Source organism: Falco cherrug, chromosome 2 (genome assembly GCF_023634085.1).
Source record: "Falco cherrug isolate bFalChe1 chromosome 2, bFalChe1.pri, whole genome shotgun sequence".
Lineage (NCBI taxonomy): Eukaryota > Metazoa > Chordata > Aves > Falconiformes > Falconidae > Falco > Falco cherrug.
In genome coordinates this window covers 81,506,362-81,533,604 of record NC_073698.1, presented here as the reverse complement: position 1 = coordinate 81,533,604, position 27,243 = coordinate 81,506,362, and the positions used below count along the sequence as shown (strand labels likewise).

Below are 27,243 nucleotides of genomic sequence, written 5' to 3'. Positions count from 1 at the left end.
ATGTTCTTGTTCTTAAGCAGACCTGGCTTTGTAATTTAACGTTCAAAAGTAATTTGTGTACCAGTTCTTACAAGCAGTATCTTGGTACAATTTGCGCTGTGAAAATGGTAGAAAACTGTAAGATAAAATTAAGTAGTTAGATTTAGAGGAGTTGATATTTTTGAAAGAGTAACTGTTCAATATAGACTTCTGCCATCAGCAGATTGTACTGTTTAGCACCTTCCAGTGAATGGTGGTGAGAGCAGCACCATCAGGTGCAGCAAAGTCAGGTGATTGTGAGCTCTTGGTATTAATAAATCAGAGCTTTGAATTAATTTAGATTTTTCTTCCATGCCTTTAAGTAAGCTTGTTGAGAACGTGAGTATAAATTGGTGCCTTAACTTACGATGTCTTAAATGCAGATAGAGCTTTATGTGAAGGTTTATAGAATAATCATATTTGCCATTTTATTCATACAACAAAATAATGTATAGTGCGGTACCAAGGAAGTTGTATATCATTAGAGTATTGGGTAGAATTTTCAGAGGAAGAAAATCTGATACAAATAAATGTTATACTTTTGTGTGTGATTATTTTTTTAAAAATCCCTTTGAGTGCTTCGCCCCGCCTTTACTATGTTTTTTGGGGGTGAGAGGAGTGGGATGTATGGTTGTGGGTGTTCAGGTGTGACAAACTCATAATAAACTTGGAGGTGATAGCAAGTCACTTACAGTAGATATGTTGTTCTTTGTAGATCTGAATTGTCCACAGGACTCTTGCAGATTGCAAAGAAAATCCTGCTTCTTTCAGAGTGAAATGCGAGTCAAACTTATTTCTGCAGCAGCTATTCCAACTATTTATGTTTACAAGAGTACACAAATCCATGTATTTTGGGCAGGTAAAGGAGACCTAGACTGTTTAAGGTGGTTTAAACTACTGTGGTTCATCCATGAACATTTTTTGGTTTTATCCCCATCACTTCAGATATTCATTGATTTTAATGAGAGGCATGTACATAGGTCTTCTAAAAGAAAGGGGTGAGGAGGTATTTCAGGTTTTTCCATGTCTTGTATAAGCAGGGTTAATAAAAAAAGTGGCAATAAGGTCAGGTTTAGAATTCTTGTTCATATTTTTACATTATTTTTTAAGTTTTCCAGCTTTCTTGAAGAGAAGTGTTGGACTGGCTTCAAGACACATATGCAATTCACTGTAATTCAGTACTGTAAACTTCCCTATATGCTAAAGCAGCATTATAGCATTAAGTACAAATCATAGTTGATACATCATTTTAAATTGGTGATTTTGTTTGACTATTCATGTATTAACTGAAAATTCTCGGTTATATACAAATGTTGGAATAGTGTGATCAGGCTGTTTCATGCAATTAGTATAGTAAGATACACTGTAAGGGATTAGCTCCATAAATTGATTCAAGTATAGTAAAATAGATCTTACAGATCTTAAATTTTGATACTCTGTTGTTCTACACCATTTATCATCAAGCAGTAAGTAAAGTTGTCAGCTGATTTTTTCCTGTGGTTTCACTGTTTTCAAGTAGTGTAGAACACAGTAGACTAGAGATAGGTGAGATATTCACATCACTTGAATAATTTCATCTCCTTCTTAGTTATCTTTTAGATTGAACACTTAAAGAACTTAAGTAGTTAATCAAAGGCTATCTTTCATTTCTGCGCAATAGGTGCATCCAAATATAGTGGCTTGGATGCAGGTTTTTTTCTTTTACTTCAGTAAGGATTCTGACCTTCACTATCTGTCATCTGCTGATGTACACAGAGTCCCAGCAAGATAAAAAGATGGAGTCCAACCTCTGCAGTTGTGTCCTGAAACTGGCTGTAACACCCTCTTTGGCTCCCAGTGTGCCAGCCGTGGTGCTCCAAGGCTAGCCTGCGTTACTTTCAGTGACTGTTGTCTTGCAAATTGCTAGACAGTGTGTGAGACATATACTGTTCCTCAGAAACATCTTACAGGAGACTGAGATCAGTTACCCTTACAGCCCATTTAGCATACCCTGAAGCTCTTCAGTCCAAGGATTCCTTATCAGCTGTAGAAGTTACCTGTTGTCAGACTGAGTCCTTCAGCACTGATGCTTTTACTGGATACAGTCCTGAAAAAAGCCAAAGACCTAATGCAAGAGATGATCCAGACCCTTTTTCTCACCTTCATCACAGCTGAAGGTGCAGATTGTCTTGAGGAAAATCTGCTACTGCTGACTGGAACTTCTTGGCCCTTCTACAGCCATCCTTGCCAAAACAGAAGCACTGTGGTCATCTATTCAGTAAAGATATCAAGTGATATCTAGAACCACTGTCTCTGCCTCTGGATCCTTTAAAGTAACCCCACAGCCAGCCCAGTCTGCACTGCTGCATCCTCGCACTTCTGTAAGCCCCAGGGTGTTCTGTACACTGGAATTTCTCCTCTTAGCATAAGTTTGACTCCATGGAACAGGGACATGGGAGTTCAGCACAAAAAGTTTTTTCCCCTCCTCGGTTCTGATTCAAAACTGGATCTTTACATCAAGAAGGCAGCTGCAGTCTTTTATTATTCTTACGTAATTCAGGTAAAGACATACAATGAGCAAGAGGCAGTAAGCATGTACAACCCCCACTGGCAGAGTGCAGCACCTCCATCTCCAACGTAGGAGCACTGAGCAAGCTCTCCACATCCCATCTCTGCAGCTGCTGAGTTCCACAGCCCTCCAGAGGTCAAGAAGACAGCAGAAGGCAGCCCTTGGTTGTTATCTGTCGTACTGCATCTCATCTCTTGGTCACTGTGCAGGCCTCCAGACACCTGAGAGTCACTTTTCTCATAAAAGTCCTTTGAAGGCTTCACTGAGGCAGGAGCATTCTTCTCCACTTACCTACAGGAAAACACACAAAACTTACATCAGCTGTGAGATGGCCTTAGCACCAGTCACGTTGGACCAATTCCATGAGCTGAAGGAGTCTGATCTCTCTCTTGCTCTCTCTGGCTGTCATTCTCTTTCCATCTTTTTACAGAAAAGTAAGCTTTGCTCTTTTCACAGTCATCCTGAAGTAGTAAAGCAGCTGTTTAAACTGCTTTTGAAGTACCCAGGTCTACAGCGGACTGTAAACTTTTCCTGTAGGCTAATGTGCCAACCCTCAGTATTGCACACTTTACTCATCTACCCAAGAAACTATGGTTTTATGGTGGTTGCTATTCACCTGTGAGTGTGGGAGAGTCCTGTGCTGTCAAGGTCCGTTCTTTGCCCTTCTTTGCCTCCTCTATCAATACTTACCTTTTCAGGAGCAAGCTGTTAGTAACACAGTAAGATTTGTCTTTGAGGGGAGTGTTTTGGTTTTGAGGTTTTCTTGTTGTTTTCGGTTGTGGTTTTTTTTTCCCCCGGCAGGACCAGATCCTTCAGATGGTTCTCAGGTTGATTGTGTCAGTGGCTGGCAGATCCAAGGAACCGGGCTCCTCCACACAGAGAGTAGTCGAGTGGGTAGGGGGGTGCATAGGAATGCAAACTGCTTAGTGGGGACCTCTTTCATTTGTGTTGAAACACGCCCCCCCATCACGCAGATAACAACCACTGGACTCTTTCATCAAATGCGATGTCTGCTCTACATGCCTCCAGGTATGTCAGTAGTTTGTGTCATTGTGCAGGACGCACAGCATTTGATGAAACAGTCCAGTGGTTGTGGTTTGCATGAAAGGCTCTGAGATTCACCCAGCTGACAGTGACATTGTGCTGGTAGTTGGCAGCCTGTGTTCCAGCTCTGTGGCAACACCTGCAATGGGAAGTCTAGGAGGGATATAATTTGAGAGTATAAAAACAGCTTGCTTACCAGTAACTTGTGATCTTCAAGGTGCACATCTGTATTGGTGCTTCTTTCCTTGTTCTGTCAAGAGTCCATTCGGGTGGTCTGGTGTTTGTAGTTACCTCCATAAGAAGGACAGAATTTAAACACACACTGTGAAGATACTGCTTTGTCAAATACTTCTCAGGTTTCAGGTGGCTGGCTGGATCTATGTATGTATTTTTTAGGTATATAAAATGGGAAAGTACATTGGTTTTAGCCATTAATGAAGTGGCAATTAACTTTCCCTTTTGTTGTCTTACCTTTCTGTGATTATATATCAAACAACTTCTTGGATTGATGAAAACACATACTATTTGCTAATGCTGGAAGAAACCTGTTCTCAGGTGCTGTTCTACAGAAGTGTTTAAAGACTGCTGCTCTAGGTATTTCACCGTACAACTGTTACAGCCCTATGAACAGAGGAATTGTATCTACAGTCTGTAAAAGTGTTTCATAAAATTGCAGTCTCCCTGACTACTGCTGTGGATGTACAGTTTTTAATGTTCAAACTGATCATGAGTTTCAAATAGAAATTTTTCCATCATAGTTTCCCATCATTTTTATTAGTGAGCCTGTGAAATAACATGAGGCTCAGAACAGGTGGTCAGAAAATTGAGAAAGGATAAAGAATATGAAGAAGAAAGTTTCACTCCAGCTGCATCAAGTGTTTTTTCTGATATATTAGAATAATGTTGTGTTCTTTTATTTTGTAGGCTCGTTCTGATTTTCATGGGTTTTGTTTGAAATGTATGAGTGTTAATCTTTGGATAGTTGAATTGATGCTATTTTATTATATTCTTTTGCCTAGTTCAAAGCTGATTTTATTCACAGTCTATCCGTGTAAAACCTTCCAATAAAAGTCTTAGGAGAGTTCACTGAATGTTTAATGTAACTTTCTATTAATTATTATGCAGCTCGTTTCTTCACTTTCATAATGGTAGGAATTGTTGTATAGATGAGTGGGTAGAAAGATAGCTGCAGTATTGATTCTGGAAGTCTTGATTTGGAGATGATAGATTCATGTCACTTTTATTTTTTCTGAATTACTGTAGCCATGCTGTGTAAAATGTAAGCCCCAGAGGTGCTTTTCATCCTCTGCGGTATCTATTTTCCTGTCCTGATTCCCCATTTTGTTGAATGTTAGATAGCTTTTCCTGTCTGTTAGTGGAAGTGCTCCTATTCTTGGAGAAAACTCTTATTTAATATAAATAAATTCTAATAGACTAAACCAAAGTTGTTTCTTACCAGGCAATTGTCAGTATCTTTAGAGAACAAACTGAAAGTCACCTCTTGCTGAATTTAGATGCCTGTCATTTTTTTCTGCAGTATGAGAGCTCCCAGCCCTTTGGTCGATGATTTATTCTTTGGACTAATGTATGTTTGGTCTGTTGAAGGAATAAAATGAAAAGCTCTGTCTGTGCATGAAGGCAGGTTAACGAGTGGTGAAGACTAACAACCTACTTGAGAAAGGCTGTGTGCCATCATTTCTGAAGGAAGCTGCTAGCTTCTTAAACAGTCCTGCTTCATACGTGACAGGTCATCAAGCTATTAGGTTATATCTGCTCTTCCAGTTTTGGTCAAACTGTAGAAGAGTTTTGAGGGAAAACATCTGAGCAACTTGGATGCTTTGGATCCTCTAGACCCACATCTTTCTGGATGTTGGCTTGGGCAGAGGACAGAAACGGGATTAGTGATGTTTCAGAGCAAACAAAGATCTGCGTAAGGATCAAGTGATTCCTGCTGTATTGAGAAGGCCCAACTGAGGCAAACAGATGGGCCAGGAAGGTCTGTAGTTACCAGCATTGGGCCATGTTCTCTCCCGATGTTATCTCAACGTTATCCCTTTACTACTGCAACACTTGCTCCTGCTTTCCGCCTCTCATGTTGGCTTCCTTCTGTGTTGTACCAACCTGTACCAAGCCCTGATGGCATCTGTGTTGGATGTTATTGAGCACTTAGAATTGAAATGGATGTTGGTGATGTTGCAGATGTTTTGCTATTGCTGTAGTAAGGGACTGAATCTGGAGCTCTGGGCATGGCACTGGGAAACAGGCAGCCCCAAAATCAAACTAAAATTTTTACTGTAGTCTGTGTTCTTGATGTGTCCTGTAATCTTGAGTGCATTGTTATTTTGTTTAAATGTTTCCCACAGGCAAAACTAGATCAATGTTAATTCAGCTATAATGTAGAATTGCTTGTCTCTCTGTAAGAGTTAATAAGTAAATGTCCTTTCAGAATTTGAGTGTTTTATTCCATGGAATTTCAACTGACTATATAAAACCAGGCTATAGTCACTAAATTAGACGTGAACACCTACCACTGGTAGCAATTGTTGAAAATGCTGCCTTTCGGATTACTTCATTTGCGAACTTTTAATGATGCCCTTTTTCACAGAAGTAATTTGTATTATCATCGGTGATTGTCATCCTGGAAAAAATACAGACTATAATCAATACAGAATTAACACTAGAGTTAAATAAGATGCAGGCCAATATTTTGAATGGAGGAGATAAAATACATATTTTTTAGTTAGGAATGCTAACTAAAAGGTACAGTCAAAATAATATTATTTTTTAGCTATTAGCATGGTAACCTGAACAGCGTCTAAAAGGGTACAGAGATTTTTGGTTTTACTTGGTTCATTTGGATGTATTTTTCCAAGCGCCCATCAAAATGAGGTGAAAGGCATGCTGTTGCTTCCTGCATGGATTGTGTCTAGAGGAATGATGTCTTGTCCGACAAGTTTTCTTCCTCCTTGTACATTTTGAGCTTGTCTTCATTGGAAAATTGTGTTGGGTTAAGTGTTATCTGAAACACTTGTGATAGCTACTAATGTTGAGCCTGACTCGGTAACTCATCCGCAAGGGTGAGTGAGTGGTGTTGCTGTGTTGTCGGCAGACAGATAAAGTTTACACAAACCTCATAGGGGCTGTTTGTGACTAGCAGGTTCTGTGCTAAACATGACACAGTCTTTTCATGTTGTCCACTGATGATAATTTTACTGTTTTTTAAGTGCAGTGCTTCTCTGAAAGACTGGGGTAGGCAACATCCTTGTTCTTTTGAATGGATGACAGTATACATTGAAACAGTGTTTCAAAACTGCCCTTACAAGTTGTTTGTTACACTTGTGGCTTTGTTTAACTCTATTGCTAGCTGTGACAATGAATAATATTTCCTGTTGAGTAAACAAGAAACTATAAAAATATTTTTGTCTCTTAGGATTTCTCTTCAGCTTTTTTAGAAATCCATGTTTCAATGATCTTTGTGACTGAGACATGACATGACAGGAGGAATACAGAAATAAAATTTTCTGACCAAGCAAGTTAGCTGAAATGTGAAGAACATGAAATTGATTAAGTGTTATGAGCATGGTCCCAGTCTCCTATGTGGTATAGAACCACAACATCTTTATTTGTGACTTTTGTCTTCTCTTTGACAGGGACCATAGCCACTGGTTTTCTTCCATTTTAAAACTTAGGATACTGTCTTTGACCAAGATGCAAATAATGGGTTTTAAATACCAGTGGCTAACATACTAAGTACCGTATTAGAGTTAAGACAAGCAATGCAAGTACACAGTCATAAAATCTATACTTTTAGATTTTAGACATAACAAAAGCACAGCTTAAAACACATGCTGGTATTTGGCCTTTCAGTTTGAGTGGTGTTCTTGTAGATGGCGATGAGCATACTGTTACGAGACATGGTTCCTTGTTTGTTATGATTTCAGTGTAGATACTGAGGTGTGTGATTCATCACCACCCATACTAGTCCAGGGAAGTTTATAGGAGATGTGAGAGACTGCTTAGCTGGTGCAAGTTTGTCCCTTTGGTATTTCGCTTTCTCATTTTCCTCGTGTAAGCAGAAAAGTAGGGTACAAGGTAGGGAGAGCCCCTCTGAAAGATTGTAATAGAGGAAACTTCAGTTCCACAATAAAAATGTAGTATTTTTTTTAAGCCCATCTGCTCTTAAGGTCTATTTAGACAAGTCAGCTAATGCTTTAGGTACAGTCAGTTTTGTTGCATTGTTCAGAGGAAGTTCTGTCCTTTCGTTTGCTTTGCCATCAAGAATGAGAAAAGAGCCTGTAAGAATTTTAGAGCAGAAGAATTGCTGATGGATTAAAAAAATTATATTTATGGGTTTTGTGTGTAAAAAAGCCTCTGAAAAATATTTATTGAACTTCCCATTCCACCTGCTAACCTTTTGTCCTTATAAATAATGCTGACTTGGAGAGCTGGAATGAGATTAATTTGCCTAAATATCGTGTGATTTAGGCACTGTGGTTAATTCCTGTCCAGTGTCCCTGTGCTGCTCCACAGAGGGTACAGTTCTCCCCATAGGCATGTCCGTCATCTGCCTGCTCAGCGCTGGTGTCTGGGGCTGCCTAGGACAGCAGTCAGGACTGCTCCCGTGCCTAGGTGCTGGAATACTGCCCTAAGTGAGACCGATTCCTATTTCTGTCGTTGTACAAGCAGTGATGTATGTGAAGGTGTTTTGTTTCAACCTGTCATTGGATTTCAGTCGAGCTAACGCAATGAGTCTTAGCTGTTTTCTCAATTCCTCTGTGAAATTTAAATCTATTATCTTTTAGTTGCATTTCAGCTGTCCTAATTTTATGCAGTTGGCCTGAGAGGCAAAACAGTCTTGTTTAGAATCACATTTTTTCTGCTCCGAGGTACAATTGTTACATAGCATTTTTTGTTTTACCTGGTACAGTGCCATCATGAACAGGGGCATGCGTAGAGAGGAATTAAAGGTAAGGAAATAGAATCAGAGCCATCGTCACCTGTCATGGGAATATGAAAACCAAGTTAACATGGGAGGAGGTGGCAAGCTTGTGGTTTTTTGGAGGTAATTGAGTGACTGGAAAGTAATGGAGCAGTAGGTATTAGTTGAGTCCCTGCACAGCACTGGTGCTAGAGAAAGGGAGGAAAGAGGAAAATGGAGCAGGTTGGTGCAGTGGGAGGAGATGTGCGTGATCTCTCCTTCTAGGCTTTCTGTTCTGCTGCTGCTCTCAGGGGGGTCTGCACTACCTGGAATCAAAAGCAACCTACTAGTTGGTTGTAACATGAATGATCACTGTATTATTCTAAAGTTGTAGTAATTTTGTTGCTAATTCCTGAGTCATCCTTTCAGAAATACCAGATATGTTACTGTATTTCATGCAGCAAATTAGTTTCTCTAAATTAATAGAATAGACTTTCAAATATAGCAGGGTATCTGGAGTACAAAATTACCCAGTCCTTGACTTGCACTGAAAACATTGCATGTAAACCATCATTTTGATATGTTCTTCTGTAACAGTGCTTTCTGATCTGCTTTCTGCTAGTCATATAAATAATATTGATTATAAAGTAATGCTTCAGTAAATAAATATTTTTTTAATCTGTGTTTTTCTTTCAGGGCAATTAAAGCATTTCAGGAGGCGCTTTATGTTGATCCCAGCTTTTGTCGAGCCAAGGAAATTCATTTGCGACTTGGGCTTATGTTCAAAGTGAATACAGACTATGAGTCTAGTTTAAAGGTAGGTTTAAATTGAATTAACATTTGTACAAGTTGTGTTTAATCTTAAAACTGCAAGGATGCATAAGCAAGTAGCAGTTAAATAGTATCTGCTCTACAAACAGAAGTGCTTCATTATGAAATATCTTAATCTAAAGACAGAGTAAGGGTAGAATTTGAGGTGCATTAGATACTAGAAATACTCAAAAAAGCCCAGGAGAACTGTAGATGAGGACTGATACTGCAAAAGATCAAAAATTCAATGTAGGGTTCTCATTAAAATAGTACATTTCGGGGAGGAGGCTGAGGATGCACAGAAAGGTGGAGGAAAAATAAAATAATTAGTAGCTTGGATTTCTCTATTTCTATTTTTCCCTTTTTCCCCCTTTATTTTCCTATTTTTCTTCTTTCTGTTTCTTTCCTATTTTTCTTTGTTCTATTTTTCTTCTGGTTTTTCTATTTTTTCTTGGTTTTTTTCTTTTTTTTTTTCCCATTTTTTCCTATCTTTATTGGTTTTTTCTGTTTTCCTTTTTCCCCCTAGCTGCCTTACTGTAAACTGGGAGTTCTTAAAAATTATTAAAAATAGAAAGCTTTTATGCAAAATAATGTTCTCACATCAATTTTTTATATACTTTCTACTTTTCTAGCAGTTAATCATTATTTTATTTACTGGTTTGAGAGTCAGTTTCTAAGGCAACAATTCCCAGCTAATCAGTTACAGATGGTTTGTGTTTATATGGTACTTTGTTTCTTCTGTATTCCTTTAAATAAATTTTTACTGCTTGCATTCTTTTTTGGTCTCCAGTTATAATCTGTCATTTTATCTCCCTCCATTCAACATGTTTTCCCAGTTTTTTTCCTCCTACCATTTCCTAATCTATCCCCATGTTCTTTTCTTCCTTAACTGTAAATTTAGGCATGTGTGTCTTGGAAAAAGGAAATGTTCTCTTAACAGAGTTTTATGTGCTGGAAAATACACCTGCAGGGCTGAGAATTTTGTAATTAGTAATTAAGTGTAACTTACAAACCTATTTCTGCATATTGATCTCTCCCAAAACTACTGAAAACATTAGGTGTTTTGTTTTCAAGAATCTTGTGGCTTCCTTTTCCTGGCAGATTATTTTCCTGGAAGTTGTATTTGTGGGGCTATCAAAATCACATTGTCCAATAAAGTGTTAATATCAATTTTTCCTTTCAGTATTTGTAATAATGGGAAGCAGTTGTCACATCAGGCTTCCTTTTTACATCCAGAGTCCAGGCTTTCACCTCCAGAGACAGGTGGAGTTGGAAATTGTGATTAGAGAGGATGATACTGCATAGAGGTAGGAAAGATTCAGTGCAATGAATGGCAAAAGAGAGCATGGGGAGGTAGAGGTAGACCACTGTGTTGGGAAAGGGATTATGTGTGAGTTTGGGTGGTCCTGTTTCTTTGTATTTTGGCACAAATTTATTACTGCCTGTCATGATACAGGGGGAATAAAAGAAGTGCTGAAGTAGTACAGTTTGGGTTTAGTTTTAAGGAAGTCAGGGTCAAAACAGAAGAGTACGTTTGCAAGGAGGTAGTAAACTTGTAATCAGGTAGTGGAAGGAACTTCAGCAGTATTTTTACTAGAAGAAATTGATAAAGAAAAAAATAACCTTTTCCTGCTGTGCCATGAAATATGTAATTCCATCAGTGAATCAAGTATTTAAATAAGTATTATGAGAATTAAATCTTAAGTAATTTACTGTGTTTGATCTTCACAACTTTGTGAAATAAAACAGTCATTTATCACAAGGATTTTGAGTATACCAAACTTTTAGTTTTCAATACCCCAGCTACAAATGTGACAAACACCAAAATATTATTTTAAAAACAGAAGGAAATTACTCCTTTGTAACGCAGAATTATCATGATTCCATTTCTTTTATGTGCTATGTGATTAAGTCACTTAAGAAAACAAATGGCATCAACAAAAACAGCTGGAGCAGAGTGAAGATCTTCAAAAGGGTGATGAAATAAACGGGGCAGGGGTGAGGGGGTGCCGTAAGGATAATTTTACATTATCTTTAAAGCAGTGTAACTGCAGGTTGTTACTGAAAGGTTTTTCTCTTTTTCCACCTTGCAATCCTGATTGCATTGTTCAGCATCCTCTGCTACATTGAATAGAGTGATTTTTTTTTTTTCCCATTTGCAGACTGAGGTGGCTCCGAAGTCTAAAACAGCTCAGCTTGAGATTGCCCAGTTGCTAGATTCAATGCAAGGTAGATGACAGGAGTGCGTGAATGGGAAGGAGTGGGTAGAGTTCTCTTACCACCTTCTGATGCAACACGTAACATGAAACTCTGCTTTGGAATTACCAACTGAAACACCTGAGGTAGAGTTCCTGGTTCGCTTCCTTTGCTATGGAGGTGGCAATCCTTAGCAGAGAATAACAGTGAGGATTAGGAAAGAAGAGACCCAGTGGGGCAATCCACTCAGTCTCGGAACAATTACAGCTGTATTCAGTTCATCTTTTCAGTAGATTTAATGTGGAGTACTGAGACTGATCTACTTTGAAAACAAAGTAATACTGATAGAAACATACCAGTTTATACATCGGAATATATCAACTGAGGAGTAGACAAAGAACAAGCAGGACAGTAGCTTCTTTGAAAGCCAATCTGACTGATCCCTGAATTGAGGTTTAAAAACCCCCACACTTAAGCCAGAACTCTGAGTGACAAGAATACAAAAGGCAAGTCAGAAAATACTTAGTGAAGAGAACAAAACAAAGTTTGGGTGCAGTGGTTATGCACAAGCATAGGGAGAATAAAACGAGGAAGAGCTAAGATCAAAGAGTGTGAAAGGATGTTTTCACAGTCTGTCTCTTTCTCTGAGACTGAGCATCTTGTCTCTTCAGAGAAGTAACCTGAAGTAATGAAAAGACACAGTTGTCTTGTGCCTTTTTGGGCTTTGTGGACCTTTTTAAAAGGATCCAGGATTTTAGAGAACCATTATGGGCTTTAGGATCCAGTCTGATGGATGACTGACCTTGTGCACGGACCCTTTCCCTGGGGCTCTGTATAACGGGATTCGTAGCCCAGTTTGAGCTTCCTATTTGACACTGAGGCAGAAAGTGGAAGTAACTTTTCATCTAGTATTCGCTTGTGACTTCTGGATTTCACAGATTGTACCAATGTTGCATTAATGTACTTTGAAATATCATAATATTTTTGATGGTATTTAAACATTCATATTAAGTCTGTAATTGCTAAGAATAAACCATTGCCAACAGATGAGTCATTGTCAGTAAGAGTCTTCAGTAAAGGGGGAAGATGGGAGTCTGAAGGTCATATGTTCCATGTTTTTCACAATTTTAGAGCATTACCATAAATCATCTATATTTTATGTAAGCAATTTAAGCTCAAAATTAATTTTTACTATTTTAAGATGTTGATGATCAAGATAATTGCTAGAGTGCTGTTTAACAAGCATAAAATCAACTCTGAGTGTTTTTTCAAATCAATTACTGCTTTTGCATGTTTTTAACATTGCTGCAGTTAAGACTTGCAAATTGCTATGAGAACCCTTGACTGCTCTGTTATCCCATTGCCATAAACTGGTAAGAACACCAGTGCTGTTGAAAATTACTTGGCCTTCAGGCTGACATTAAGAGGTGGGGGCAGGGGGATGTGAGATGGGAAGTGGCCCTTCTGGCTGAAAAGAAGGATCCTTGTGTAACCTGGCAGTTAGGGCAGTGCTACCTTCAGAGGTGATACATGAAAGCTGAATTTGCCCCGTTCATCAGAAAAGTAAAATTAATTCCAAAATCAACTGACAAGGGGGCGGGGTGGTTGTGGGTTTGTTATTGATTACTATAGCAGCAACATACTAACAAGGTTTACCTCACAGTCCTAACCTTTTCACACTTCACTATGTGTCCTGCTGCCCTTCTCCTATTTGCCATTTCCTGCGAACAACACTGGGAATACTCTTTGTGACGGTGTCAGCTGTTGTGGCGCCATGATTATCTGAAAGTAGAATAAAGCAAGATCTCTAGGAATGTTATCTTTTTATTGGTTTGGTAAATGTAGTTGGAAAAAATGTTCAAGCTTCTGAGCATGTGCCACATTATTTCCGGCATGTCACTTGATATCCTAGTTATTTACCTATTTATTGAATATATTTTTTTCAATTTTAGCCTCCTTTTTCCTACATGTAATCATCCTGTCTTGCACATGTGTCTTGGTTCTTCTCTTAAGTGCTTTTGAATCTTAACCGATTTCTAGTGAATATGTCAGAATGAAAGAGATTTCGAAGAGAAGTTCCTAGAACATTTCTCTGCGATGTTGCCCCAGACCCATTTGAGCTCTGCAAGCTGAGGGCCAGGTGATCAGGTTGGCTTGATCTGCATCAGAGGCACCAAATGACTGCTCGTGTGTCTGGTCTCTTGGGGTGTGAAAAATACCTACAAAGGGAACTGTGCAATCCACACAGGAGCTGCTGTGCATCGGGCGACCCCAGTGCCTCTTGTCCCGCTGAAAGCTGAATGCAGAGCTAGGTAGAGCACAAAGGGGGAGCTGAGTGTGTTGTGTAGGACCATTGACGTGCATAAAAAATACGCTGAGGAAAAAAGGGAAAATCACAGCTTTGGTATTGCTTGGTTTAATAGTTACTTTGGAAATGGCAGCTATGGGAAATCAGTCTTCCATCTGGTGCTCGTTCTGCTTGATAGTGTTGGAGTATTGTGTGTGGTGCTTTCGGTGGGGAGTTAGGGCTACGATCCTGAAACCCTCTGAATGTAAAATTCCGCACTTCTGTTGTTTGCTGACAGACTACTTAAAGGAAAAAAAGAAATCTGAGTTTTTCATATTTATTAGAACAGTAACTTTGAGGGAACGATGGGTGGGTGGGAGAATTTCTGTGGGTTTGATTTTGTGAGAGGGTGTTTTGTTTGCTTTTGGTTGGGGTTATTTCTCGTGCTTGTGGTGGTTGGTTTTGGTTTTTTTTGTAATGTGGGGTCAGTAGGAATTCTGCACATGAGCAGGTTATTTTATGGCAAACCAACTTATGTTGTGCTTTGGGAATTTTCTTTGGGTTTTGAGTATTGCAGATGCATCCTGTACCCATAAACAAAACCCTTAGAAGAATGACAACTGCATTTCTCATGTTTTCAGATATCTGCCTTGCAGTAGAAATAATAATTCTGCCTTTCACTTTTAGAATTTTTTCCTCCTTATTTATACACAGAACAGCTATCCTAGTAGTTTGCTTCAGGCCTATGCTTTGATCTTGTCCGCAAATCATAAATTTAAGTACAATTTTGATTTTTTAATTATTTTCCTAAAGATTCTCATTCGTTGATAATGTTAAGACATACTGCTTTTGTTAGGATTAAAAAAAGGCTTCAAAAGAAATAGAACTTACTAGGAAAATATGCATGAATTACGTGCATGTGCATGAAATAAATTAAATACTGATACACAGATGAACAGCTCGAAGTACTTCTTTATAGTCAGACACTTTTTCCATCACTTACTCCAATAATTCTCCTATCTCTCTATATATCTTCATGAAATACATTGTTAGCTACTGCAACTGTTGTATGCCAGCATGTAGCTGTTATAGACATATTGTTCATTTTTAATGTTCTTTTTCTCGGTAATAAATAAGGATGTATTTATGAAAGTGAAATTGTGCTTCCAAGCCTTCAAGTGCTGTTTCACAACCTAGTTATTTTTCATATGTGCTTAGATTAGTAATTTTTAAGCTTCAGCATGTTAAATTGAAACTTTAGTTATTTTCAGATATTAAGGGAAAATTAACTAGACAAAATACATAGTTATGAGAGGTTTTAATTTCTTATGTCTAGTTTTATGTCTGTAATTCTAGCAGAAACTAGTCAGCAACATTCTTGGGTAAAAACAAAACAAAGGGCTTTAGCTATTGCAAGGTGGATACTCAAGATTTCAGGCACTTCACCTAAAAAGCATCTTGTGGAGAGCAAGATGAAATGAGTCAGAAGATTAATTTAATAAAAACTTAAGTGGATGGAAACCAGCATTTGGGAAGGAAATTGCTCTCTAAGTCTTTGTAGTTTGCATATGTGAATGATGGAGAGATGTATACGAGAAGTAAGAACATGAAAAGTTTTTTTTTTTAAGTGCAGCATGGAACTGCAGTCAAACTGCAAGAGAGTAATAGTGTAACTGGTTTTGACAGTGGATCACACCATTACAATGTCTGGCCTGTGGAGTATTTTCTTTGCCCTCTCTTACTTAGTTTTGCTTGGGCTTTTGAGTAATTTTGGAGTTTTCCTGTAAAACTGTAGGTGTATTTTAGAAATGCCACGATTACAAAGAGCAGTAAATACTCACATTGAATTAATATGCTGTGTGGCATGTTCTGTCATTTGGGGCAAGGGGAAGAACAAACCATGAGAAGAGCAATAGTTGACTCAGAAGTTGAGCATTCAAGCTAATGAGTGTTGGTGCTGGTACACTTCATTTGCGGACCTTCTCATCAGAGGTATCTTGGTTCAGGTTTGTTGGCTGTAACTGTAACCGAAAGGTTGGCATTCAGGGCACACAGTAATAACTAGCCACGTGTACTGGCTGGGTAGCCACAGATTCCCATGAAGGATTATGCTGTGCTTTCGGTTCAGGCAGGGTGGCTGTGTGGGCTGGGGGCAGAGTGCTGCAGGTCCTGAAACCACCCCAGCTCTGGGCGTCCAGCTCCACGGTGATGCCGGTGATGCAGCAGTGGTGGCAAGCTTCCAGTCATCCCCTTTCCCAGTGGCATTTTGTTGTGTCTGGCAGTCTTTTGGGCTTATAACACAGCGATAGCTAAATTGTGATGTTGCACAAATAATGATAAAACATGCAGGCAGCGTGAGTATTGAGATAGCTTTGTGAAAATCACTGTGGTGCCCTATGTAAGACGTTCGTTAGTAGATTTGAGTGCAGCCTTCTTTTGCCTAGTGGAAATAACAGCTTTTCTGATCTTTCTGTCTGAAAAGAATTTTTCACTTGTAGCTATTCAAAATGAGATTCTTCTCAGCATATCCTGTTATCAGTTTTATTGGTATATGTGACCTTTGTATCTTCTGTCCTCAAGCAGCTTTCTTCTGCCCTGTCCATGGGATAGTTTTCCGCAGTCTTAAGGGTTTTGGTTTTGGGGTTTTTTGAATGCTGGACAAAAGTAACAGAGGGTTTGCCCTGCAGAAGCCTTTATCTTGCAAGATGCGTGTGTTGTGAATTCAGATGGCTGGGGAGCGGAGCTGTGAGCTGACATGGCAGCACACATAGCGCGTCCTTCCCTGACCCTCTCCCCTGGCCCTGAACGGGCCTGGCAAATGGAGGCCTGGCGCTCCGCCACGGCCGATTACGCAAGGCGCTCCGTGTCCTACTTACCCGAACAAAGGCTGCACTGAGGGACACAGCCATCGCACCTAGGTCACATAGGCAGAAAAAGCCATGTCCTGACAGAATTTTACTGAGTCATGATGGAGCTTTCCTTCACGGTAAGTCCGTGAGAATTGTCAGGTTTCAAATGATGGCTTGCCGTGCTTGCTAACGAAATGCAGAACCGAGAGCTCTTAAACTTGCTAATGTCATCCTCGAGAGGAGGAGGGAGTAGTCTCCTCTATTTTCGAGGTCTCTGGCTCCGATGTAAACAGAGACAGTACTGAAAATACTGCACTAAGAAGAAAGTAGTTCTTTTTGTGTTGGTCATTTATCAGTTAAAGAAGCAACAAAAACCTGGGTACTTGCCTCTTAAATGGTAAAGGACTAATTTGTGAGGAGAACTGGTGTTAATTCTAGCAAGGAAATCATACTGAATTATCTAAATCAGTGTCAGATTGCTGTTACTTTACTACCAGACCTAATGCTTTCATCAGTTCTGTTTGTATGGAATCCACTGTGCTTCTGATCCTTGGGAAGGTTACCTTCGGAATTGTTTCCACAGTCAGAGGCAAGTCAAGGACTTCAGAGGAGACAAAATATGCTGTAGATAATTGTGCAATTACAGATGGCTACAAATCAAGGTATATTATGATTTGTGCTGCAGCTCTTGAAGAGAGCCTGTTACTTTTTAACATTCAGGACACTGCCTTCTAGGTAAATCCTCTTACTCAGGATTTGAATTTCTATAGACTGCTGTCTGCCTTGAGGTATTGTATGTCGTCTCTGAACTGCAGCGGCCTCTCCTGCATAATAACTATTTCACACAGCAGTAGCCAGCTTCAGTGCTGCAATATTTGAGAGAGGTGCAGATGTTTGCTAGCCGCTTCTGTTTGTTGCAGAAATGGAAGTTGGAAATTATTACTATTTTTTAATTTTTTGGTGCTGGTAATTGTGATTAGTGGGTCTGCTTTTGGCTTATGAGGTTTATGCGTTAGAATACATGCATGCTTTTTTTGTGTGTCTGATTTTGACTACTTAGCGGGGAGCTATGTATTATTTATCTGGCAAGAGGTGTAGGTTTGCTGTCTATGTGCATTTCAAAGGTTCTTGGTTTGAAAGGTTCTGGGGTTTTGTGCATTGCTTTGTGAAAATTGTTTAGTGTGAATGGTTTATTTTGCTGTAGTTACGGGCTTCAGTTTATCAGTTTATTTACTGTTGGTAGCTTAGTGTATAGCGCAAGCAGAAATGTACTACACAGAAAATTTTCATCTTGTGGATTTTGAGATTTCAAAGTCGGCTAATGTAATCGTAAGAATTTAAATGTTTAGGAGGCATCAATAAGAATATTCCTGCCTTTTTTGACTGTTCAGCACTGATACTACCGGTATAGTTAAAGATTAAAATGGTTAGATTTTCTTATATGGTTGTGTGCTTTCTCTCAGTGAGTCTCGCTGTAATAGCCCTTCTGAAAAGCTACTGCAGAACAGTTGCTGATCATTTCTCTTTAGATCTGCTTATTTTTTACAATAGCATTGCTAGGTGAGAGGAAATCTGTTCATTTCTGCTTTATCTTTTCATATTAATTGTTAGTGACAGTGCAAGATGACACATCTTTGCAAAAAGGATTTTGTACCATTTAGATCGGTATACTCAATGTACAGGCCAAAGTATATAGGTCTGTTCCTTTTTTTCTTTTGTCAGGCAAAATGCAATGTAAAGTACAGCATTTTATTTTTATTTAGTCCTTTTTTTTTTTTAAGTTGCCTGCTTAGTAGAATCACTATGGTAACCGACTAAAGGATGTCTCTGAGGCACACAGCCTGCATTGCAATGTAAGTGAGGGGAGATATTAAGTTGTCTGACTGCTTGAACAGTAGGAGAAGGAGCAGGCAGAGCAGAGAAATAAGCTAATATTTAATATTTATTTATTTAATGCTTGCTCTGAGGTTAAAAAGTTATTTTACAAGTAATGTATATGTGAGTTCATAGTTTTCTGTGCTCTCTTCTGGGAATAATACTGCTAAAATGTTCATTAAAAATCTTAATTTTTTGTTACCATACAACTTGAGTTTGTTTCATTTCTTAAAAGCTGTTACGTATTACAAATGATGATAGAAGTCAGTGAGGAGGTAAACTGCATCACTGTGTGCCTCAGAGCTCATGGAAGTGTCAGCATTCTATTTTATGCTTTGCTATAGTTAATACATTGATTTTCTAATATTTTTTCTGTTAAAAATGTTTATTTAGAAATACAGTGATCTGTTAAACTCTTAGAAATCTTGGAGATGTGTGTTATTTAGACATACTATACATGAGGTATTACTAGGACCAGACCATGATGAAAGTTATCTATTATCTAGTAGCTTGGAGTATGACAATGCTGAAAATGAATTGCATATACACCCATTAATAAGGATTTTTTTTTTTTTTTCTTCTCTTCTCTCATTCTTCTGATGAGCTCCTGATGCTACCTAGTTTGGCATCTTAAACAGCCAGACCTAAATTAGCATTTTTGTGCCAACAAAATAAAAAAACACTACTGAAGCATCAGTAGTGTTTTGTGTATTAGAAGCCACCTGAAACTGTATTTTGTAGGTAACTGTATTTATTACCAATAGTATTATATATGCTATCTCTTAGGTTCTTATGTTTCTAGGCCTTATTCTGTATTTGATTAATATATTAATCCAAATTCTACACTGTGTAGGAATTTTCTACAGAGTTTCTGGAAGAGTTCAGAGGCACTTGAGTTTGCCTGTTCCGTTCATTTTAACACACTTGGTTGAGTTTCAAACTGTAAATAGTGCTCACTACATTAGCATGACACTTGTGAAATGACTGCTTACATCCAGACTTTCTGGCAGACAGACTTCATTGCTCTGCTTGTGTGTGACCTTCGTTCTAGAAGAGTGAAATACTTGGCTCAGAACTTCAGAATGCACAGTTGTTTTAAGATATTTTTCATATCTCTTGAGGAAAAGTGATTAAAAATAAACAAGCTTTAATGTGTAACTGAAGTTACCTTAATACCTGGAGGAGAGGATGTAAGAATTTATGAACTCGTGTTTTAATGCAAAGGTGTTCAGTTTGTGTGCTTTTTGACAAGAGATCAGTTTTTTTTAAAAAAGACTTCAAATCACTCCATTTGAAGGAAGACTGTTCTGTTTTTCTAGATAGAAAAATTGAGAGCTTGGATGTTTCTCACCATGAGGCTGTGGGCTGGTATGACTACATTCCCAGTTGTGTATTCTGAGGAAAGCTTGATCTTCCAATTCTGACCATTCATTTGATGCAGCCATTCTTCTAGGTGCTATCCTGGTTGTTTTGAGAAGATGTCTGTTGCCATCCTACATTACTAGAAGCGTTGCTGCATCTGCAATAAAAAAAAATTACTTTCCTATAACAAATAGTTGAACAGAAATTGAAAATTGTTTTCTTTAAGACACATGGTAAAATGCAGTATTGATTTTCAAGTACAAAATTGATTTATTCTTAGTAACTGGCCAGAGTGCTGCTATTACTTTGTTTGAAAAACAAATAATTCTCTTTTTTTCCAGCATTTTCAGTTAGCTTTGATTGACTGCAATCCCTGCACTTTGTCTAATGCTGAAAGTAAGTACCCTATAAGTATTTCCATTTATTTTGTTGTAGATTTTTTTAAGTTTTATGCTCAGAACTGCATCAATTCTTAATGAAACAATCCTTCAAAATCAAAAGAATCAGTACTGAGAGGGGGGATACTACAAAACTTGGCTCCATCTGTGAGTGGATACAGATCTTCCAGTGGAATTGTGGATTGTTATAATAAATGGAATAAGTAAAAATTGAGACTTAGCTTATTAATTGCTCTGAAGTCTTGAGTTCTGGAGGAAGTTGACTGTTCATTATTTATAAATGTAGTGCTTGTGCCATGGCACAAACTTAATAGCAATTACTTAAAACTTTGTGGCACCTTGATAATCTAGATAGTGATCATTTGAATGCCATTTAATCTATAGATGTAAAATTCAGCATCAGTCTTACACTGTTGAAGTAGGAAGAAGTATAAAAAGTAATTTGATTGTTTTATTAGGTGCCAACTATATATTAGTCTGTACTTGAACATGTTAATCTTTTGGTGCAGTATGATCTGTCATATGTGATTTATATACTGTAGGCTGTTACAGAGCATCCTGCAGGTATTTATATTTATCTTAGTGGAACTGTATGCAAGAGTAGGCATATCCTGCATGTTTTGAAGCATTTAAGAATTAAAAGGCAGGCATTGTGAAGGAAATGTTTACCTCAGGTTTTAAGGTACCTTCATGCTGCTCTTGGTGTTAAGTTAGCTCCTAAGTCTAACTTCAGAAGCATTGGATAAAGTATATAAAACATTTCTTTATTTCTTTAATTCAGAGCTGGATGGAATTGTGAGTATTTTATCAGCAAAGGGAGTGAAAGGGGGTTTGTTTACGTGGATGAAACTGCTGGCTGTTAGCGGTACCAAGGAGCCAGATGTGCTACAAGGACTTTCCCAAAGCTTTGTCACTTATCAGGAGCAGGCACAGATAATTTTTTAAAATTACTTGCAGAATTCTTCATAGGTCAATATACATTTATTGTTTTCTACCAGATATGTTTTTATTATATTTCATGTTAGTTAATACTATTTCTCACTCACTTTATTGTTTTTCACTGTATCTCTGGATTTTTGTAAGGTTTTCATAACCCTTCCCCCACAGTCCCCTCCACCCCCAGACTTACGTAGAGTTACTGTAAAGGCTTCATTGCCGGTGGCCTTGGGCACAGTGCCTGACAAACCCAATGGAAGAGAGTGAGGAGGAATGAGAGGTGCTTTGTCAGGTTCTCCTGTACTGCTTAGCAGAAGGAGAACCATCCACTCAGACGCAGGGTGTCAGGTACAGTCACATAAATGCTTGAGATTGCCTTAATCCTACCCCTTGGATTTTTAAAGGCTGGGTGAGTAACAGTATTACAGTGAGTGCGTTCCTAGCAGAAATGTTTGCGTGCGAAGTATGCCAGCTCTCTAGTTAGGTAGTCTGTAATGTGGCACTTTAATTTCTTTCCCCTGCATGGCATGGCTTCCTTTTGTAGCTTCACACTGAAGGGGGTTTTGCTATTAAGGGGGAAAAAATACAAGATTTTTTAGATATTGAACTCCCAAAACAAAAGCAGAGATTTTTCTTTGATCAGTACAGAGTGAAGTTTGGTGATGTGGTGAACATAATGGGTGTGTTAATGTGCCCTGTAGCAAGGAACACAAAAAGTTTTATTAAAATTTTAGATGATGTGTTTCCTTGTGACCTGGTTTCTGAAGTGCACTAGGATACCTTCTTTATAATAAGTGAAGGACAAAGCAGTGCACAAAGGGAGCTTTTCCCCTCCCTTGTGACCCAGAGAGAAACCCTAGAAGTCCACATTACCTGTATAAACCTCTGTGTTGCACTCTTCTGTAGCTTAAAGAAAAAGAGATCTGTGTAATTGAAATAAATTGAGCTTTGCTCAGAAACAGGTGTTTTCTTACTTGTAGTCCTCAGGAACATAAGGCAAAAGTCTGTCTCCAAGGAATTTGTCTTTCCTCATCAAATCAGAATAAGGATTACATTCATCTCAACTGGCTTTTACTGTCTGCCAGTCGATGGCTAGTCTAGGTTAGCCTCAAGCCTTATTGATCAGACACTCTACCTTTTCTTTAACGGTTTGAGCAGCATGAGGATAATTTTCCCTGTGCTTTTACTCTTGAACAACTTTCCTTTTCTTCCTCTAACCAGCAATTTTCTTGCCTCCGAGAGCTGCTAGTAGTGTTACGGCTTTCTGTGCAATTTGTATGAGGAATTTAAGGTGCTTTACTGTAATAACCAAAATATCATCTGTAATTAACACTTCTAGGTTCAGCGTAACAGGGGAAAGAAGATTCCTAAAAAGGAAAAAAATACCTAAATTTAAGAACCTGTATAAAGCTGGTAGTGTATAGTACAGTTTTCTGTTCTATATTGCTAACCTAGCTATGTACAGAAAATAATACCTGTGTTCTCTTGCTGTGCATCTCTGCTTATTTTACTGTGAAGTTTGCTGAAAGGTTAATGGACTCTGCATTTCAGAATACAAATAAAATCCATGGACTGCCTTTCTGCAATATCTATTTGCATTTTTAATGCTTTGTTAGGATACATATTCATTCTGTCAGTTCTGCTATGTTAAGCATAAAATGTCAATGTAAACAAATACTATTTTTGTATCTTCAAAATGTAATTTATCTTGGGTTTGCATTGATAGATTTAAAACATTGTTTACCTCTCACTTGAAAAAGCATGCTGTAATTGTTGTTGTCATTCATTAAAACTAATAATTTTGATTTTCCCACTCTTACAGTTAAGTTTCACATCGCCCACTTGTATGAAATCCAGGTAAGATTTAAGCTCCTTTTCATAAAGTGTGGTTGAGTTTCTAACTGCATGATGTAATCAATTATAGAAGGTTTTGTAGTTAGGCTAAAGTCACAAATGACTAAAAAAATTTTATTTGCTGTGGCTAAATTAAAAAGATTTTCTATGTGAACTGTCAGGATATAAAATGAAGTAGCTATTTTAATAAACATACACATTTACTAGTCTCCCAAGCTGAATGTAAAAAAAACCCTAAACAGAACTTTTAGTAAAATTCTTTTATGAGATTATGTATGTCTTCTCAAAGTTAGGCTTAAAAAAAATGCAGTTTCTCAATTCATATGTATTCATACTGTTTCTCATACATACACACATAGTTGAGTCTAGCCCATTGCCCAGGTGCCTTTTGAGTATATTTGACATGAAATTTTCAAATCCAATTGAATGTATGTGACAGAAGCACTTGACATCTGAGGTCAACAGTGCATAAAGCTGTGTCATGAATTCTATATCACATCCTACCACAGAGTTTTTGGGAAATCACAGAACAATTACTGAGCTTCCAGAATATAAGTAAATTAAAACCAAGTAGATACTGAAATAATAGCTATTGTATATATGTAACTTGACTGACTGGACATATAATGTAAATTGTATGCCCTTTTATCATGCTTATAGGTATTATATGACTGAGGAAGGGATGTGACATGAAAACAAAAACTGTTACAATTAAAATGGATGACAGGCACAAACTACATTTTCAGTCAGTGGAAAAGTAGCTTGATAAAGTATGTACTGTCTTTTGACGGCACAGTGAAAAATGACTTAAGGTATTTATATAGAAACAAAAGATATGAATTTGATAAACAAGATATTTTTCTTTTGAATGCTTTTGGTGCAAAGCTGTACAACAAGACAGAAATCCCCTGTCCCAAAACGCTATTAAGAAGCTTCAATGGAGTGTTACGGTTCTTACCTGGCCACCATCCAGATTTCATTCTGACCAGTGGAGTGCATCTGACACGTTTATGTAACAAAGCATCCTCAACGCTTAGTTCTTTTGATCTGCTAGAGTAAAATGGAAAGTTGAACAGCTCGGGTCACCGTGCCAGGTGTCTTATGTAACTGTGCAACCAATGTTTCAAGTGCCTAAACTATGCTTTCTGACCTGATCATAGGCAGCAGGAACTTTATTTTTTAATGCAAGTCAGAGCAAAAAAGTTTCAGTGCATTCTACTATTAGACCTGGTTTGCTCACAGTTCTGGTTGGGAGGGGTATCTTTTCTGGAATTTGAGAAACTTGGAACCACAAAGGGTCTTGACTTCATTCTGGATATTACCTCTGACACAATGAAGAGATGTTTTTGGAGGCAGGCTGGTTGCTTGGTTTCTTTTAAAGGATGCAGTGCTACACTTTTCTGAACCCCTCCATATATTTGAAAATCTTCTACTCTGTAATATTTAATGAAAAAGTTAATTTATTCCTTGATTACATACCTTCACAGTACTGGAGTTTAAATGATCCCTTGCCAGCCTCTGAACAAGAGAATAGGCCAGTGCTGATAAGAGTTAGCAGTGATTTTTCACGATGTTCAATGCTTGTTTCTGTTATTTCATCTGTGACAGTGTGAGTCCCTCTAGCTCTTTAGGTTGGTAGCTTATAGGGTGTCTAAAGAAAGATGTCGGGTTGGATTCCCATCCCCCTGCCCATTTCTAAGGCCGTTCGTGATGCAGCCAAACATCATGGACTTTGGAGCTTTGAAATTAACTTATGTCTGTAAGGAAGAAATTCTTCGCTGTGAGGGTGGCGAGACACTGGCACAGGCTGCCCAGAGCAGCTGTGGGTGCCCCATCCCTGGCAGTGCTCAAGGCCAGGCTGGATGGGGCTGTCAGCAACCTGGTCTGGTGGAAGGTGTCCCTGCCCCTGGCAGGTGGAACTGATGATCTTTAAGGTCCCTTCCAACCCAAACCATTCTATGATTCTGTGAAATAACCCCAAATGTAAACATGACATTTTTCTGTAATATTTTTAAGGCATGTATGTAGACATTTCTAAAGGGTAAATTATACAACAAGTAACAAAAGTAAAAAAATATTCCAGATCTGGAAAACAGACCTATTTTAATAAGTCTTTCTCTATCCTCCCAAGCATGTAAACATCTTCTCCAAAGTGTGAATATTAGGCACCAATATTTACCTGTTTGACATCCAGATTGCTGCCTCTGCTGTCATGCTGTACAGTGAACATCTGTTCATTTGCTTACCCTTCACAGTCATAAACTACGAATTTTGTTCCCAGTGCTAAATTTAAAAAAATTTTGCCTGATTGTTTTTATTTTGCTGGACATGGATATTTTATTTATTTATATTATTTGTTTTCTTACCAGTTGTCTGCATTTCATGAACACCAATTAAAAATCTTTTCTACCAACTTCCCCTTGTTCCATTTGAAAGTATGTAATTGCTGCTTTAATTTTTCTTCCTGACTAGAATAAGGTTTTTAAATCAACAGAGATGTCTTTTGTGATTGTGAGATCTCAAGAACTTAATAACATGTTTAACTTCTAATAGGTATTAATATTGTTCAGAGTCTTCTTCCAGTTGTCCCTTTTTTAATACCAGTACTCAGTCCTGTGTACTCTTTGCATAAAACAAATGTAACTAAGTCACGATTGTTTGCATTTAGGTGGCCCCATTTATATTAATATGCTCTTCATCAGTTTGCCAGAATGAAGTCTAATGTTGAATTATCTGAAAAAATTTTCTTAAAAAATTCTATAGAATTTTTAGTAAGTTAAAAAAAAAAAATAAAGTATCCGTAGCAGACCTCAGCATTTATGTCTTCTAGACTTTTGTGGGAGAGGAGGAACAGAAGAATTAAGCATTTAAAATACATTCACTGTTAAGCAATTATTGTTAGGGTAATATGAAAATAAATGCTGACATGCTGACATTTTAAAAATGTCATTATTAAATTATTTTAAAAAAATTAAAAATTCATATATTGAGAAGTCTTAACATTTAATATGTACAAAACAGTTCATACTGTTCCAGAAGTCAATGAAGACCAAGATCCTAACCTGGAAATGTGTTTTCTATATCAAGTCCTGTTTTTACAGGGAGTTAAGAATTGCATGTTTCCATGCTTTACGCATACTTAATAAGATTACATACCTTCATTCTCCAGGCATAATCCATGGATGTGTTTTAATTCTGCATATGGTGGGACTCTTACCAGGACAACAAATAATGTTGATAAGGCAGTTCAAATGTACTGAAGGAAGGAGAGAGGCAAAATTATACCAGCTGCCCATTACTGATGGTCTTCATTTCTGATATGAATTTCCTGGGAGGAATTTGTATAGAGTTTTTTTCAGAAGTAGACTCACACTCAAGCATTTCCCTTAAAAGCAGTATATTCATTTTAGTGTAAGAAGCATGATGCATGTATGAGGAGTTGACCAAATTTAATAATTTGCAAATTTCCCTCAAATATTTTAAGTAGACAATTTATATTAAATACTATATTGATGAAAGTTATTCTCTTACTATATATATGTCACTCATTAAAGCTTTCATATGCACTGTATGCAAAAAAAAAAAAAAAGTTTAGAATTTTTTGCCAGTGTGTTTGTGTGCTGTCAGTGCTGTGAAATCATTGCTATTGGTGATCTGTTGTAAGCTTTATGATTAATCAATTTACTTTTTTCCTTTTGCAGAGAAAGTATCACTCTGCAAAGGAAGCTTATGAACAGCTTTTGCAGATCGAAAACCTTCCTGCACAAGTAAAAGCAACTGTCTTACAGCAGTTAGGTATGTAAAATTAACTTTTGGTTTTCTGTGTTTCTTTTTTCCATCTTTGCCTTCAGCAGTGTTTTTTAAGGCTCCATTTCCAAACTGAATCTTAGACATCAAGTATGATACATGAAATTTTCACCCAAAATAGAATGCATAACAGTAGGTATTTAAGTAATTAAGAGAGGAGAAAAAGGTTATTCGACAATTAAAAAGCTCTTAAACTTGCCACATACAGTATGTATGTTACAGGTTTTGGGTAGTGAGGCAGTGTTCTTTCAGGGGAGGAGTGCAGCAGTTAGAATTCTGTATTCTCTGTTCTGCCTCTGAGAACATCCCTTGAACAGCCAAGCTAAATGCATTAATCCAAA

The 27,243-nt window shown here is 37.8% G+C and overlaps 1 protein-coding gene across 22 annotated transcripts in view; it reads left to right on the top strand.

The window, feature by feature from the left end:
* The window catches only part of KDM6A (lysine demethylase 6A), a 162,783-nt gene that overhangs the window by 79,011 nt on the left and 56,529 nt on the right, over positions 1-27,243 (top strand). For 11 of the 22 annotated variants that reach the window (XR_008730840.1, XR_008730839.1, XM_055701740.1 and 8 more), the window contains exons 6-10: positions 9,225-9,345; positions 20,249-20,303; positions 23,064-23,098; positions 25,465-25,530; positions 26,797-26,890. Coding sequence is in view for 20 of the 22 variants with exons in the window: in XM_055701740.1 (XP_055557715.1) it covers positions 9,225-9,345; positions 20,249-20,303; positions 23,064-23,098; positions 25,465-25,530; positions 26,797-26,890 (371 nt within the window). In the remaining 2 variants the exon portion in view is untranslated. Of the gene's footprint in view, positions 1-9,224; positions 9,346-16,786; positions 16,808-20,248; positions 20,304-23,063; positions 23,099-25,464; positions 25,531-26,796; positions 26,891-27,243 lie in introns of those variants that run through there. The other 11 variants (XM_055701749.1, XM_055701744.1, XM_055701753.1 and 8 more) reach the window with 2 other exon arrangements.